This window comes from Tilletiaria anomala (assembly GCF_000711695.1).
Source record: "Tilletiaria anomala UBC 951 chromosome Unknown K437scaffold_113, whole genome shotgun sequence".
NCBI classification, from domain to species: domain Eukaryota; kingdom Fungi; phylum Basidiomycota; class Exobasidiomycetes; order Georgefischeriales; family Tilletiariaceae; genus Tilletiaria; species Tilletiaria anomala.
The window spans coordinates 19,167-33,295 of record NW_013546909.1 but is presented as its reverse complement, the minus strand read 5'-3'; the positions used below and the strand labels follow the sequence as shown (position 1 = coordinate 33,295).

Sequence of the window (14,129 nt, the reverse complement as noted above, 5' to 3'; positions counted from 1 at the left end):
ACCCGTCTGCGGCACTGCGTCGCTCTCTGGCACACCCTCTCTCTCCGCAACGTGCTCCCCTCCCCCACATACCACGTCCCCATTCAGCTTTCTTCTGGCTTGCTATCTCAACTTCGACCTCACGCTCGACGATCCAGGATCAGAGCCTTTGGTAGCCCGCTCTGCAGTCTGCGCTGCAGACTGCTCTGCTCTGCTCACCTAACCCCCGCAAGCAACGCCGACGGACCGACAGCCCAAGATGTGCATCCCCAAGTCCAACCACCGCAACCTGGTCGACACATGCTACCCTGCGCCCAAAGCACTGGCCAACATCGGACCTGACTACCGCCCTAACGGCAACGAGCTCTCACGCCTCGCCTACTATGCCTCCAATAAGCCCGCCAAGCTCCTCAAGGTCGGCCAGTACCTCGAACACTCCAAGGTTCGCCCCGCCGCCAAGCGTGTTACCGGTAGCGGCAAGACAAGCGATGCTGCCAAGAGGTGCGTCTTCCGCATGTGCATGCGCATCGACCGGGCGGCCTGCTTATATTATGAAATCCGTGTTTTCTCCGGCCTCCCAAGCTGACTACCTTTTCCTCCTTCGTGCAGCTCCCTGATGGTCTCCCTGGCGATCACCAAGACGCTGATCGTCGAATGTAAGCAGTCGCTCAACTACCTGCTGCCCTCTGCACAGGCCATCCTGCTCGCTGCCCTCAGTGCGGCAGCCCGCGGCGCACCCGGTGGCAAGCGCGACCTGGATCTCTCCGCGCGCTGCGCCTCGGTCTTCTACGCGCTCTGCACGTTGACCGATCCGCAGCTGGCGAGCATCGACACGCACGCACGCAGCGCCTACCACGCCATCCTTTCCGAATTTGCCGCCATGGCGCAGGCAAGCACACCCGCGGATGCAAAGGCCGACCGCGAGGACCGCAACCGCACCAAGCTCATCGGAATCGCCGCACTCTCTGGCGCCGTCAGCGGCGACCTGCTGTACCAGGCCAGCTTTGCTCAACAGGTCGCTGCTTTCCTCCCAGCCCTACTGCACAACGTCGTGTCGTCCAACGACGACGCATCCCCTTCCTCCCCCCCTCTCTCCTCTCCCGGAAGCAGTGACGCCGTCGATGTTGCCTTTCTACGCGATGAGGCCGCGCGCGCAGCCTCAGGGGAGCTGACCTACACGCAGTTCCGCATCAAGCGACAGCCGCTCGCCACACGCCGTGCCGCGTCGATCGACGTCAGCGCCACTGCTGCGCACCGCGACGGCGAAAAGGGTCCCACAGCGCGCGACACCGCCAGCGCGGCGCTCGGCGTCCTCCAGGCGCTTCTCGCGCACGGCGACGCGAGCTACATGCAGATCATCCTCCACCACACCCTTGCCTTCTTTGACAACGCAGGCAAAGGGCGCCTCTGGGCCCAGCAGGCTTGGTGTACTTGGCTTATGCATGCCTACGTCCTCTGGGCCGCGCCCCAGTATCGTTTCGTCGTCGTCAGTGCGCTCGCTGACCGTCTCATTGAGGTCAGCGACGACGACGATGGCAGCAGCAACTCGGCTCCGGCGCAACAGCAGCAGCAAGAAACGCTACTGACGCTGCTCAGTAACATCCTTTGCAGTCCGTCGCTGTCGCTCATTGGACTAAGCACATCCGAGCTGGTCAACAACCTGCTCGGCCTCGCCGTCCGGCGCGTGCACCGCGCCCGCGCGCCCGAGGACCTCGACACAGACGCGCTGCTCCCCATGATCGTCGAAGCTGTAGGCGCGCTCGGCCAGCACATCTACTACGCCGAGCAGATGACGGACATTGCCGAAGAGGTGTGCGCGCGCATCGAGATGCTGCAGATGCCCGACGAGGAGAACCAGAAGGCCGCGCAGCACGTCAGCGCCAGCCAGCAGGGCGGCAAGGAGAGGCTGGTGGCGGCAGCCAGCAAGAAGGGCAAAAAAGCGGCGCAGAACTCCGTCGCGACTGCGACTGCACAGCAAAAGGACGAAAGCATCCGCGTCCTACTGTACTGCCTTATGACGGCCCTGCGCAAGGCGCACGCCTCGCAGGCATCCACCACCACATCCTCGTCGTCGTCGATCGCGAAGGGGCATGCTTCTGCTGCGGGCAACGGCAGTGCCGTCCCCAAGAAGGCCGCCGTGGCAGCCATTACGAATAGGAGCAAAATTCCGTTGTCGACACTCCAGGGCATCGCCGGCCTGCTGTCCTGGCCCTCAGCCGTCGCGCGGCTGCCGTTCGAGCAGACGCTTGCGCTTTTCCTGCGGCACGAGGTTGGTGCGGGCGCTTCCTTCCTGGGCAGTACCAGCAGTGGCACCGACGAGCCCGGCTCGGTGAGCGCGTCGTCGCTGCTGACCCTCACGCCGGCCGACACTCACGCAAGCGTTGACGCTTCCATTGGCACGCTGCACGCGCTCGCGGCGAGCACCTATGTGACGGCGCTTTCGCGCGCGCTGTTCGTGCCCGAGAAGCTGCGGCAGTATCCGCTCGAGGCGCTCGTGCTCGTTGAGCGCGCCAATGCCGACGTCCTCAAGCCGATCAAGCCGGACGCGATCGCGAGTGCCAACCCGGTCGACTACGCGGCGATGCAGGCTCTGCTCGTCGATGCGTTGCACGCGCTCCCGCTCCCCGCCGTACTTGCGTTCGTCCCCATGCTCGCCAAGCTCGAGCCCGACGCCGCCGCGCGCCTCGGCCCAGCTGCGCTCGGCGCATCATTCGGAGACCTCGAGGCGCAGCGTCTCGTTGCGATTAAGCGGGTTGTTGCGAATGCGTACGCGGCCATCGCCAGGGTGTTTGTGCTGCCCTCGGTCGAGGCCGCCGCTCAGAAGGTGCGTTCCTTTACGGCTGGAATGGGTTATGCCGACAGTGGTTGATGTAATCTGACTGCTCTTCTCAAACAGGCCCTCTCCAAGCTGCCCAAGAGCGATAACTTCCTGCCCGATGCACCCCCGCGGCTCGCACCACCGGACAACGTTTACCAGTTCCGCAAAGGCCCGCTGGCCGAGGGCTTTGACCCAAGTGGGCTCTTGCCCGTGCTCGACGCCCAGGCGCTCAGCCAATCGATCGCCAGGTGCGAGCTGGTACAGCGTGCGACGGGCCTCCGCGCCGTGGACCTCCAGGCCTGGCTTGATAGGGATTGGAGTGTGAGCATCGCCGTCGACGACTCGTTCATCGCTGCGTCACCGTTCCGCGACGACCTGCCGCCCGAGAGCGACATCGGCGCCGGTGTAGCGGCAGGAGGGGCTGCATACAGCGGCACAAACACGCCGGTGAGCCGAGGCTCCGTCGCTGCCGGTGCGGGGCTGCTGCCGAACACGTACGGAGGTGCACGTGCAGGGAACGCCAGCGTCAGCGAGTCGATGCTCAGCGTAACCACGTCACTGCAGGGCGATGCCAGCGGCCGTGCAAACGAGACGGGTGTCCAGGACCTGCGCGATGCTCTGCTGCCCAAGTCGACGTACACCAGCGCGGGCGTGCTCATAGCGAACGGCAGTGGCGCGAGTGCAGGCGTCGCCGACACGTCGGTGGCGTCGACTTCGTCGCACGCCGCGCGCAGGGCGAGCCGGCGCAACAGCCGCCGGACGCTCGCTGCGGGCGGCGTTGTAACGCTCCTAGATTCGCTCAACGTCTCGTCGTTACAGAGCAGTAGCCCTAGCGGCGAGGGCCAGCGGCCTGCGGCGCGTGTTGTGCCGCCATACTCTGCGTAGAGATAGATACCACTAGCGCTACTGCACTACCCACTGTCTACCATCGTTTCAGTCCTAAACCACACGCGTATATTTTTTTGTTCTGGTTTTTATATCACTAGGGGAGCGCTGCTGCTGCTGGTGTAAAGAGTCTTATAAACGAAATGCTACTGGCTGCTCTTGCGACGACGCACGTTGCGACGTCTCATTGTCGTCGCAGCGGATTGGGCCGATTTTGTTTTTTTGGAATGGGGAGGGGTGTTACGTTGTCGAGAGCGGGGGAGTCCCGTTTGGGCGACCCCAAGGGTATGTGGTGGTTTTGTTATAATAGGGTTATGCCACGGCTCGCTGGTGTGTTATTTATTAGTAGCCATTGGGGTTTGCCGCTTGGCGGCCGCGGGTGGATGGATCTCACCTTATCGCAGCTGCTGGGCTGGCGCGTGCCATGTGGGGTGTTGTGCGTGGTGTGAAAGATAAGCAGAGGGAGGTAGTAAAGCAAGCAGTGGCGGCGAGAACAGCCGGGGAAATCAGGGGGAGATTAGTTGGGGTTGGTTTGCGAGTACCATGTTCAGATTGTCAAGCGAGTACCGAGTCAGGCAGAGTGGCGCCGTGGCAGCAAGAGTGAGGCCGCGGCGAGGGCGAGAGAGTACACTGCGATACGATTGTTGATGTGGACGATGGGGGTGTGCACGCATCCAAAGGGGGGGGGTTGCTTTCTACACCGCCTGTGGTCCGCTATCTACCAAGCTCTCTATCTATCCATCTATCTGTATACACGCACACCGTATTCCCTCCTCGTCCGTGGTGATGGGTGTTGGGGCGTTGGTGTCGCGCGCTGGTGCATCGCGGCAAACCCCTGCGCGTGTCAAAAGATCGACTTGCGTCAAGTTCGACGCGCACGCCAACGCGCATCCATACCATGATGCCGTCACCGCTGCTGCGCCTTGTCGCACGCAGCGCGCAGCGCGGCGGTAGGCCCGGCGCAGCGTCCTGCGCGTCCAGGCCAGCGCATGCTGCCACCCCTCAAGCACGCACTGCAGCTTGCTACGCGGCAGTAGCGTGTGCGCCTCACACCCTCTACCACTCGCCGCGGTCGACGACCGCGGCAGCGTGGAGGGCCAAGTTGCCGATTGCACGACGCCTCTCGCCGTCACCATCGTCTCTGCGCAGTCTCCACGGCGGCTGCAGCGGCGACCCCTCGTCCAAGCAGGGGCAAGAAGACACACGCAATGCCAGCGGCTGCGGTCGGCAGAGACAGGTCGTCAATATCGCAGCCACGGTGGCCGCGATCGGCCTGCTCCTGCTCACCCTCTATGCGCCGTCGGGAACCGGTGCGGCCATCCTCGCAGAGATGCTGCCATCCGAGCAGCAGCCACAGTCCTTTTTCGAGCTGGAAACCGAGTCCGCTTCCGAGTCCGGCAGCTTCTACCCCGGTAGCACACCTGTCCCCTTCCAGCAGGCGCACCTGCAGCCCGTCGGCGCCGAGCAGCTGACGTATGTCGACCCGCGCCCGTTCCGCCACATGCACCTCTCCGCATTGCTCTCTCGCTACGCCGTCTTTGTCATGTGCTGCTTCCCGCGCCTCGTCGAGTGCGCGCCCGGCCTGCTCGACTGGACCCTCGACGGGGCTGGCAGCAGGGTTCCCGGCGTCAAGCGCGCCACCGAAGCCGTCGTTCGGGCTACGTTCTTCAAGCAGGTGAGCTGCGAGCACATTGCTCAAAAGAAAAAAAACAGGGAGGGGGGAAAGGAGGTAGGGATGCGCCTTTCTGACGAAAACTAACCCAACTCTCGCTTGTGCCACGCACCATCCCTAGTTCGTTGGCGCCGAGTCGGCGCAGGAGTGCATCCCCCTGCTGGCCCAGCTATCGCGCGACAACCTCGCCGCGCTCTTTGCCTTCTCCGTCGAGATGATAGAGACAAAGGGCGGCGGCACTGCCAACTTGGAGCACATGCCCCCGCAGTCCGCCGGGACCGCCGCCGCGGCTGAGCGACTGAGCGGGGGCGAGGGCGGGGGCGGCGATAGCAAGTACATCTACGACAGCATTATCGACGCGCTCATCGAGTCGGTCGATGTCGCCGCTGCCTTTGCTGCGCGGCCTGCATGGGCAGACTGCACGTCCGACGACGAGAGGGCCCTCCTCGCGAGTCGGCCACCGCGCGACGGCAGCACGATGGTTGCCATCAAGCTGTCCGGCGTGCTCAAGGACCCCAGTGTTCTCGAGCGCGCCAGTGCTGCCATCGTCCCGCGTGAGCACTTCAGCGCGCCGCCGCAACCGCTCCCGCCGCCGGCCGCGGCCGCCAGCGGCGGCGGTGCGCTCGCCATCCCCATCGCGGCGCTCCAGCACAAGCACCCCGCTGACGTCGCGGCGCTCAAAGAGCTCTGGGCCGGCCTACGACGCCTGGCGCTTCGCGCTCAGCGCGCTGACAACGTCCGCCTTGTCGTTGACGCCGAGTACTCCTGGTTCCAACCCGCAATCGACGCCATGTACGAGGCCCTCGCTGCCGAGTTTAACCGCCTCCCCCCGCCCGCCACTGGCGCCGAGGCTTGGTATAAGCGCGCGTGGGGTCGAGCGCTCTTTGGCCACGACGGCGGTGCAGCTGGCACGGCAGTGCCCGGGCAGGTGCGCGGGCCGCTCGTGTTCAACACGTTCCAGGCATACCTACGCCGCACGCCTTCGCACCTCGCCGCGTCCCTCGAGCGTGCGCGCGCAGGCGGATACACGCTCGGCGTCAAGCTCGTCCGCGGCGCGTATGTCGAGCAGGAGAACGCACAATGGGCCACCAAGGACGTCAGCCCCCCGCCACCGTCTACGCAGGCTGAGCGCGACGTCGGCTTTGCCGCCACCGCGCACGAGTGGCACAGCCCGGTGTGGCGCAGCAAAACTCTCACGGACCGCTGCTACGATGGCTGCGCGGTGCGTCTGGTCGAAGAAGTTGCCATGGACATGCGCAAGCCCGGCGCCTCCACCGACGCCGACGCTGCATGGCCGCGCCTCAGCGTCATTTTCGCGACGCACAACTGGCAGAGCGCCATGAAGATCACCCGCCGCATGCTCGAGTCAGGCCTCGTGCAGCCGCCGACGCCTGAGACGCTGCTGGGCAAGGAGCTCGAGGTTGCTGCTGCTTCAAACGCCAGCGCGCTTGCCAACGCCAACGCAGGCGCAAGCGCGAACGCGGTCAAACCGGAGCTCGTTCTGTTGCAAGTCGCTCCGGGCGTGCGCGGGCGCATCTGCTTCGGCCAGCTGCTCGGCATGGCCGACTCGCTCACGCGCCGTTTACAGCTCGCGTTCGACCCTGTCTCGGGCGGGGCCGGGCCGCACATGGTGCTGAAGTACATTCCGTACGGCAGCCTTTCGCTTGTGTGAGTTAACTTTCCACCGTAGGCACCGCGCTGCCTGTGATTTTTTGTTTCGAGTTGGACGCTGCGCTAACTGCCGCGGTACCCTGCTCTGCGCAGCATCCCGTACCTGACCCGACGGGCGATCGAGAACAAGTCCGTCATGCAGGGCAGCGGGGAGCAAGCTGGCGCGGCGGCGTACGAGCGCAAGCTGGCCGGCAAGGAGATCCGCCGCCGGCTCCTCCCTTTCCTACCTTGAAAGAACACGGGGCGAAATATCAAATACAACACAGATACCAGACTACAAAACCTGCAGTATGTTAGAGACGCACGCGATGCCAGACATCGTTATCAATGGACCTACAGTGTGAGCTTCTGCGCCGCATTGTTCAGATCTCCCAGTAGGTCAAGCGGTTCCTGCGTCATTTCCAACTCCTTCCACCGCAGCAGCTCCATCTGTTTCGCGACGCTGACGGCGCATCGCGGCTGCTGGGCGGTCCAATGTGCTTGGGCGCCTCTTTGCGCTTGCGCTGATGCGGCTTCGGTGCTATCCCCGGCAGCAGACGCATTGTCCAGCGGGCCCACGCTAATGGCCAAATGCCGCATCTTCTCAAGTTGGAGCTCAAGCAGATTCCTCCGGGGCGCAGGACATCCGCCTACGCTAAGACGCCGCAGCGTGCGGCCGATCGGCGCCTGCTCACACAAGGGCGTGATGATCACGTCGACGTCGAGGTTCGTGTTGGCTGACCCTTGCAGCTCCAGCTCGACCAGATTCGGAACGAGGGAGAGAGAGCGAGTGAATGATGTGTCGTATAGGAATCCGCCGAGCTTAAGTGAGCGCAGCTGCGGCCATTGCAGCTTCTCCGGAAAACAGGACCAGACCCGTAGCCTTGAGCCTGCAATCATGCTTGGCATACGCCAGGCCAGACTCACCAAGAACCGCTCGAACAGCGTGGAAGGTTTGATCATCCAGCACGGTGATTTCATCTAGATAATTGCGCCCGCCTGACGGTCGTAAGCGGGGAGCAGTTTGCTAAAGTCAGCCTCTGGACGCTGTCTGCTCATCCATTCGAATTTACGCGGCGAGACGAGCTCGTAAAAGGTCAGTGCATGGTGCAGATCGCTTCCTTGGAAACGGACGCTCAATTCATCCAGCTGCAAGCGATCAGGCAAGCACTCTTCTTGTTCCGATCGTTCTTGAGCTGTGCACGAGGGCGACGAAAACGGCGGGGATGGGCACGCCGACCAAAAGCGTAGACCATGCCGGGAGCGCCAAGATTCTTTGCGCAGCCGCGCGTCTTGTCGGTCTTTGAGCTGCTGGACGAGCTCATGCGCTGCGGCCCACGGCACGCGCGTCGCGTAAACTTTGAGACGTCTGACTTGCGGCATGTTGCGTGCTTTCCAGGCCTGTGCGAGCGAAGCCGATGATGGGAGAGGACATGGTGGACGTCGAGGAGTACCGTAGGGATGATATAGAAGAGGAATGGAAGAATGGAAGCGATGCCGAGGTTTCGTCACCACTGCTGCTGCTGCTGCTTGAAGATTGCTCGCACAGCATTGCAAGCAGCGATTGCAAAGATGGAACGGACGAGATCTCAAGATGAGACAACAGAAACGGGCGGATGTGGTACGCGAATCGGGGATGCATTGTTGCACAGACTCTGTGCTCCTATCAGCCGGCCCGTTCACTCCCATCCAAAAATAGAGTGAAATGCTCTCACTTTGAGAAAATCAACTTACAAAGTGCAAGCATCTTGGCGCAAGTGTAGAAAAGGGCCCACTCGCAAATTTCGGACAGGATCTCCTTTGGGCATCGCTCGATGGTGTTAAAGCTACCGTTATGCGGCTCCTCTTTCCTATCGATGGTACGATCAGCCTGCTTGTCGGACTGATATCCAAAGTGAGGCTCAGTGAGGTAGGCCAGCTTGCCGTTTTTCGAATAGGCTTCCTGCTGGGAGTAAAAGGAAGCCGCCTGAGGTGTGCTTGATGCTGGTGCAAAGAGAGAAGCGATGGCAGGTGCAAATGCAAGCTGTGTCGCAGCGCCGTCGCTGACTGGCATGCTCGCCGTCATTTCTCTTAGCGGGTGCAACGCAAGGAGCACACCTTGCACTACAAGTAAGATTGATGTTAATGTTGGGGTAGACTCTGATGAGTACAACAAAACCGGGGAGGCGATCGTTGCTGCCCGCTTTCGCCGGGGGTAAGCTGTCATATGATGTCCAATTTGTACGGTTCGATTGTTCGACCGACTTTTGCCTACATCTACATAGGCACCGCCAGCGTACGCGAACGCAAGAAGTGTAAGGAACCATGGGGGCTGAGAATGAAATAGCGAGGGGGGAGCTGATTACGATTGCGGTGGAGGAGCCTCTTATCCCCCGCACTCGGACACTATTTCATACCAGCTCAGGGAGAGAGGGTCTCGCTTTTGATAGCGCGAATCGCGATCTACTGATTAGATTTCCCAGGGATGAGAAGGGTAGGGTTGTCACCATCATCTGGGAATACAATAAGTCACAGCCTCCGTATAGAAGAAACGTCTTAGCATTTGGTACGAACAACAACCTTGAATTGAGAACCGTCCAAGTGGAAGCATGCACCTACCAACCCTGCAACATTGTAATCCTTTTTGGCGACGAACTCAATCGGGTGGCTCCCTGAATTATACCGACGTGCAAGCTTGCGTCCATTAGCCATCTTTGGCGCGTGCGCGTGCAGGGACGCTGGAAGATAGACCTGATGCGAGTCGCTCGGTGGCGTGTTTCATAGAAAGAGTAGACTCGCCTGATAATAATAATAAGTTCTACATTGTCGGGTCAAATGACTTGAATGAGCTATTCGCATATTCGGAGATCGGACCGAATGCACGCAGCTTTGCTGTCCTTTTACTGGAGCCGAATTGCATATTCTTCCTCAACCTTCTCTTCAGTGTTCTGCCGTCGGCTGGGTGATGTGCGTCCCGAGTTCCGGCTTGCTACCGTTTCGCCCCCCGCTCTTCTATCACTGCGTAACAGGCGCAACGAGCGAATGCGGCTCAGCCTTAATAGTGGTCGGGCTTCGATTTAACGAACGCAAAGGGTAAGCGTCGATCGCGAGGCGCCGTCGCTCGCCTTGATGTGAAGTGGTCCGAAGCAACTGATAGGTCAACGTCGCTCCGGGTGACGTCTCCGACTCGATGGTCAAGAACAAATGCAATCGTTCGGACTTAGACCAGTTCAGCCGACGTCATTCATCTTGATTGGCCATGGTTGCCGACGAAGGGCGCAGACTGACTGGGAGGTAGGAACGTCAAGGGCATGTATGACCTGGCGTGAATGCCTTGGTGACAGCCTTGACACACGCGACTTCCAATGCCCGCTTGACCAACGGGGATGCCTTTCCGACGACCGACGAGTTGGGGGAGGTCGGATTGTGATGAGTATATTGAGATGGACCCCGCCTGCTGCAAAGCTATCTCTGAAACACAGGTATGGCAAGCGCATCTCCTTTTCGTTCTGTGCTGGTTACTTTTAAAGAATCCTAAGCGACCTTGCGGAAGACAAGTATCAAGTTTCACTGGTGAATTGGTTAAAAAATATCAGCGTTTTCGTTTTCCGTGTGGTTCCCCGAATTGCGGTGATATTTGCCATTAGCCGCGGTGAGTGAGCTGGCGCCTGCCGACGCGAGCTGCGACAAATATAGGATGGCACAGCAGCGCAAACTAAGAAGGTCCCTTCGGTCAAACCCGAATCCATGCAAGTACGCACGTATGTATGTATGTATGTACGTATATCTTTGTGCATACGTATATAAAACACACTGGCGCAATGCTGCAATGTAGGCCTTCGCAGCCCGCCGCCTCACGGCATGGCGTCGCTTTAGGCGGCGGCTTGCGGGTGTCGGCGGCTGCGGCGGCTGGGACAGTGCGGCAGGGTGAGAGAGGAGTAGTAGACTGCCGCCTGCTGCCTACGGTCTCATGCCGCTGCATACACTTTCGGCTTTGCAGGGCCGCATCCCAACTTATTCGCACAGATGGCACGGCGGCGGCACCAGCCATGGCACCGCCGCTCTCTCTGCGTTGTCGTGCTTGGGACTGTGGAGAAAGAAAAAAGGCACCCCTCTAACGAGTAGCAACGTTGCGGGGCGGCTCTGCAGAGGTATCCCCCCCAGTGATGACCGTCAAACAATAACAAAAAACAGCAGCGGCTGAATACCCGGACCAGCAGCGTGCACCAGCTCAGTAGCCGAGTGGTGGTGGCGTATCCATCCCCATACAGCGGGGAGATAGCAGGAAGGAGGGGAGGGAGAGAGAGGTCCACTTGGATGAGTCGTCGCCGTGCGGTCCTGTCCCTCATACTGCACTCCGTTGCTTCTCCCGTGTTGCAGTGATCCTTGACGCGTGTACTCTTCTTCTGTCGGACCCATATACATATATGAGGCATCCTCACCCCGCCCCCCTCTCGGCGCCCACTTATCCTTCTTTTTCTTCCTCCTCATCCTCCTGGTCGTCAGCCTGCCCGCAGCACCTCTCATCGGACAAGTATCTGAGCTGACCTGGACCCGCCGCCGCTACCACCGTCCAGGGACCGAGCCCGTGCTTTATCGTTAACAGAGCAGAGCCGACACGCTGCTCTAGCATCCCCTCCACCTTTTCAGCCCACCCCGCTCGAACTGCTACCGCGGGCCTCGCAGACACGATGAAGGACTTCACAAATGGTCTCTTCAAGCTGCCTTCGCGCGAGGAGCGCATCGCCGCTCGCGCCGGCGCGCCCTTGAACCCGTTCAAGCTGGCCATGATGCTCTCGCCCATGCAGGGGGCCATGTTCTTTTCCGGCTGGCTCGCCTGGAGTGAGTCTAGCCTTTCCTCCCCTTTCTCCCAAGGCCAACGGCCGGCTGGTTCCGTGCAGCTGACGTTTTCTACAACCCCGCTCGCTCTGCAGCTATGGATGCGTGGGACTTCTTCTCCGTCTCGCTCGGTCTGACCGCCATAGGCAAAACGCTTGGCACACCGGGCGCACCCATCTCTGCCTCCACCCTCTCTACCTCCATTACGCTTACCCTGCTTTTCCGGCCTCTCGGTGCTGCCATCTTTGGGTGAGGCTTTCTCCGCCTTCGCCTCGACGTGTTGTTAGAAAGAAGAACGTCTACTGATCGCCGCCTTGCTCGCTCATTCACACAGTCTATTGTCCGATCGCTATGGCCGAAAGTGGCCCCTGGTCGCAAACCTGATCATCATCGCCGCTCTCTCACTTGGCAGCGGTAAAGTGGAGACGCTCGCTGCCTTCCTCGGTGTCCGTTGTCTTTTTGGCATCGGCATGGGCGGCATCTGGGGGATGGCCACGGCCACAGCGCTGGAGAACATGCCCGCCGCTGCGCGAGGTCTCTTCTCTGGTATCCTCCAGCAGGGTTACGCCGTCGGCTACCTGCTCGCTGCTTCCGTCAACATCTCGCTTGTGCCCCAAAAGGGCGCAGAGGGCTGGCGCGTACTCTTCTACCTTGGCGCCGGCCTCTCGCTCTTTGCCGCACTCGTCCGCGCGCTTCTGCCCGAGTCCGAGCTGTACCTGCGCTTGAAGAAGGAGCGTGCCGAGCGCGGTAACCTCGGCGGTACAAGCAAGGCCAAGACGTTCGTCAACGAGCTCGGCCACATGCTCCGCTCGCACTGGGGCCGCTGCATCTTTGGCGTCCTTCTTATGACCGGCTTCAACTTTCTCTCCCATTCGTCCCAGGATCTCTACCCAACCATTATCCAGAAGGTCAAGTTTGCTGACTTGCCTGCCAAGGCGCCACACTACGCCTCTCTCGCAACGATCGTCGCCAACTGCGGCGCCATCTGCGGAGGTCTCATCGCTGGCTACCTCTCCCAGTACCTCGGCCGCCGTCTCACCATTATCATCTTTGTCATCCTCACCGGCACCCTCATCCCCGCGTGGATCCTGCCCAACTCGTTCAGTGGCCTCGCAGCCGGTGCCTTCTTCATTCAATTTGGCGTGCGTTGTTGTTCGTTCTCTCCTGTGTGCCGGTACTCTTGTTTGCTGACAAAATTTGCGTTTCTACTATGCCATATGCAATTTCTCCATACCAGGTCCAAGGAGCCTGGGGTGTTGTCCCAATCTACTTGTCGGAGATTTCGCCGCCTGCGTTCCGTGCAACGTTTGCCGGTGTCGCCTACCAGCTGGGTAATATGGTCTCTGCCGCCTCGGCGCAAATTGAAGCGCGCGGCGGCGAGTCGCTGCAGATTCCTAACCCGCTAGCGGGCGAGAAAGGCCAGCCGAACACGATCCCCGACTATGCAACGGTGTCCGGGATCTTGTTGGGCGTGGTTTGCGCGTACCTGCTGCTCATCATCGTCTTTGGACGAGAGTACCGCGGCGCAGAGTTCGAGAAGGTCGCCCCGCCCGTCGTCCCGGGCGCCGGCCACGTGGACACGGCCGACGTCACACCCGCCAAGCATGTCTTCGACCATGGAGATGTCGAAAAGGGCAGCAACAACAGCACCCGGTCGAGCATCGAGCATGTCGGAGACAGACAGCTTAGCAGCGGCGCAGGCAATGGGCAAGACGCGGGCGATACCACCAAGAAGGCTTGAGCGAAAGAGCGAGAGCTGCGCTCTTCCTTTTGCTTTCTTCGACTTTCGTCTGCTCACCTAGCTTTGGGATTTTCTGGCAATTTTTGTTAATAACCGGTCGCATGGGACCAGCGCAAGCAAAGTAAGTGCTGCACTTGCGCGCGCGAACGAGCGAATCCATGCGCGAAGAGCTGGATGGACGGCCGGACCACGGCGAAACGCAGCCGCTACCGCGCCTGCCGCCGTCTGCCTGACTTGCCAATCCCACGAGTGCAGCGATCTGCAACGGCTCTCTGGAGTGCTTCGACGACCATGTTGAGTTACTGCATCACATCACGATCGCTTTTAGTTTGTATTCTTACTACGTCCGCAGCACGCATTTGAAAACGCAACCTACCGGTAGGAGTAGGACTTCGGGGGCTCCTATGCGCATGGGCCTATAGGACAGCACCCTGTTGCCGGGCCAGCTCTGTTTCCACGTATGTTCTGCCAGGTTTTGATATTGATCGTTAGGATCAGATAGTTGAGTGAGCCAAAGTGAGTATTCCGCGTGGAGTATATTTGAGGCGCGAGATGTGCAGTCACGA

The 14,129-nt window shown here is 60.7% G+C and overlaps 6 protein-coding genes across 6 annotated transcripts; 3 read left to right on the top strand and 3 right to left on the bottom strand.

Annotated features, from left to right (window-relative positions):
• Positions 1 to 119: 119 nt before the first annotated feature.
• K437DRAFT_259290 (uncharacterized protein) lies at positions 120 to 3,835 on the top strand. The gene is made up of 3 exons (XM_013385378.1): positions 120 to 480; positions 589 to 2,803; positions 2,876 to 3,835. The coding sequence occupies exons 1-3, from the start codon at positions 239 to 241 to the stop codon at positions 3,680 to 3,682; spliced, it is 3,264 nt and encodes a 1,087-aa protein (XP_013240832.1). The 5' UTR covers positions 120 to 238; the 3' UTR covers positions 3,683 to 3,835.
• A 524-nt stretch (positions 3,836 to 4,359) lies between these two features.
• Positions 4,360 to 7,621, top strand: K437DRAFT_20536 (FAD-linked oxidoreductase). The gene is made up of 3 exons (XM_013385366.1): positions 4,360 to 5,357; positions 5,476 to 7,022; positions 7,119 to 7,621. Exons 1-3 carry the CDS (start codon positions 4,581 to 4,583, stop codon positions 7,255 to 7,257), a joined length of 2,463 nt encoding a protein of 820 aa, XP_013240820.1. The 5' UTR covers positions 4,360 to 4,580; the 3' UTR covers positions 7,258 to 7,621.
• Positions 7,359 to 8,387, bottom strand: K437DRAFT_270468 (uncharacterized protein; the record flags this gene model as incomplete). Its single annotated transcript, XM_013385377.1, has 3 exons — positions 7,359 to 7,894; positions 7,932 to 8,003; positions 8,078 to 8,387. The coding sequence occupies 3 exons, from the start codon at positions 8,385 to 8,387 to the stop codon at positions 7,359 to 7,361; spliced, it is 918 nt and encodes a 305-aa protein (XP_013240831.1).
• Positions 8,388 to 8,483: 96 nt separating this feature from the next.
• Positions 8,484 to 9,411, bottom strand: K437DRAFT_20505 (uncharacterized protein). Its single transcript, XM_013385365.1, has 2 exons — positions 8,739 to 9,411; positions 8,484 to 8,659 (listed from the first exon to the last, which is right to left on the bottom strand). Coding segments are annotated over exons 1-2 (474 nt in total). The 5' UTR covers positions 9,211 to 9,411; the 3' UTR covers positions 8,484 to 8,657.
• A 1,333-nt stretch (positions 9,412 to 10,744) lies between these two features.
• Positions 10,745 to 11,547, bottom strand: K437DRAFT_20479 (uncharacterized protein). Its single transcript, XM_013385364.1, has one exon. It carries the CDS (start codon positions 11,417 to 11,419, stop codon positions 10,952 to 10,954), a length of 468 nt encoding a protein of 155 aa, XP_013240818.1. The 5' UTR covers positions 11,420 to 11,547; the 3' UTR covers positions 10,745 to 10,951.
• Positions 11,548 to 11,674: 127 nt separating this feature from the next.
• K437DRAFT_211915 (MFS general substrate transporter) lies at positions 11,675 to 13,371 on the top strand (the record flags this gene model as incomplete). Its single annotated transcript, XM_013385376.1, has 4 exons — positions 11,675 to 11,825; positions 11,918 to 12,071; positions 12,157 to 12,964; positions 13,060 to 13,371. Coding segments are annotated over 4 exons (1,425 nt in total), but the record flags the coding sequence as incomplete, so codon positions are not given.
• Positions 13,372 to 14,129: the final 758 nt, after the last annotated feature.

What these genes read in the sequence shown, in the direction of transcription:
- K437DRAFT_20536 (XM_013385366.1), top strand. Translation starts at nt 4,581, where the DNA reads ATGATGCCGTCACCGCTGCTGCGCCTTGTCGCACGCAGCGCGCAGCGC. An exon ending in GGGCTACGTTCTTCAAGCAG is followed by an intron (nt 5,358 to 5,475) that starts GTGAGCTGCGAG and finishes CACCATCCCTAG; the next exon opens with TTCGTTGGCGCCGAGTCGGC. An exon ending in TACGGCAGCCTTTCGCTTGT is followed by an intron (nt 7,023 to 7,118) that starts GTGAGTTAACTT and finishes TGCTCTGCGCAG; the next exon opens with CATCCCGTACCTGACCCGAC.
- K437DRAFT_20505 (XM_013385365.1), bottom strand. Translation starts at nt 9,210, where the DNA reads ATGACAGCTTACCCCCGGCGAAAGCGGGCAGCAACGATCGCCTCCCCG.
- K437DRAFT_20479 (XM_013385364.1), bottom strand. Translation starts at nt 11,419, where the DNA reads ATGCCTCATATATGTATATGGGTCCGACAGAAGAAGAGTACACGCGTC.
- K437DRAFT_259290 (XM_013385378.1), top strand. Translation starts at nt 239, where the DNA reads ATGTGCATCCCCAAGTCCAACCACCGCAACCTGGTCGACACATGCTAC. An exon ending in ACAAGCGATGCTGCCAAGAG is followed by an intron (nt 481 to 588) that starts GTGCGTCTTCCG and finishes TCCTTCGTGCAG; the next exon opens with CTCCCTGATGGTCTCCCTGG. An exon ending in TCGAGGCCGCCGCTCAGAAG is followed by an intron (nt 2,804 to 2,875) that starts GTGCGTTCCTTT and finishes CTTCTCAAACAG; the next exon opens with GCCCTCTCCAAGCTGCCCAA.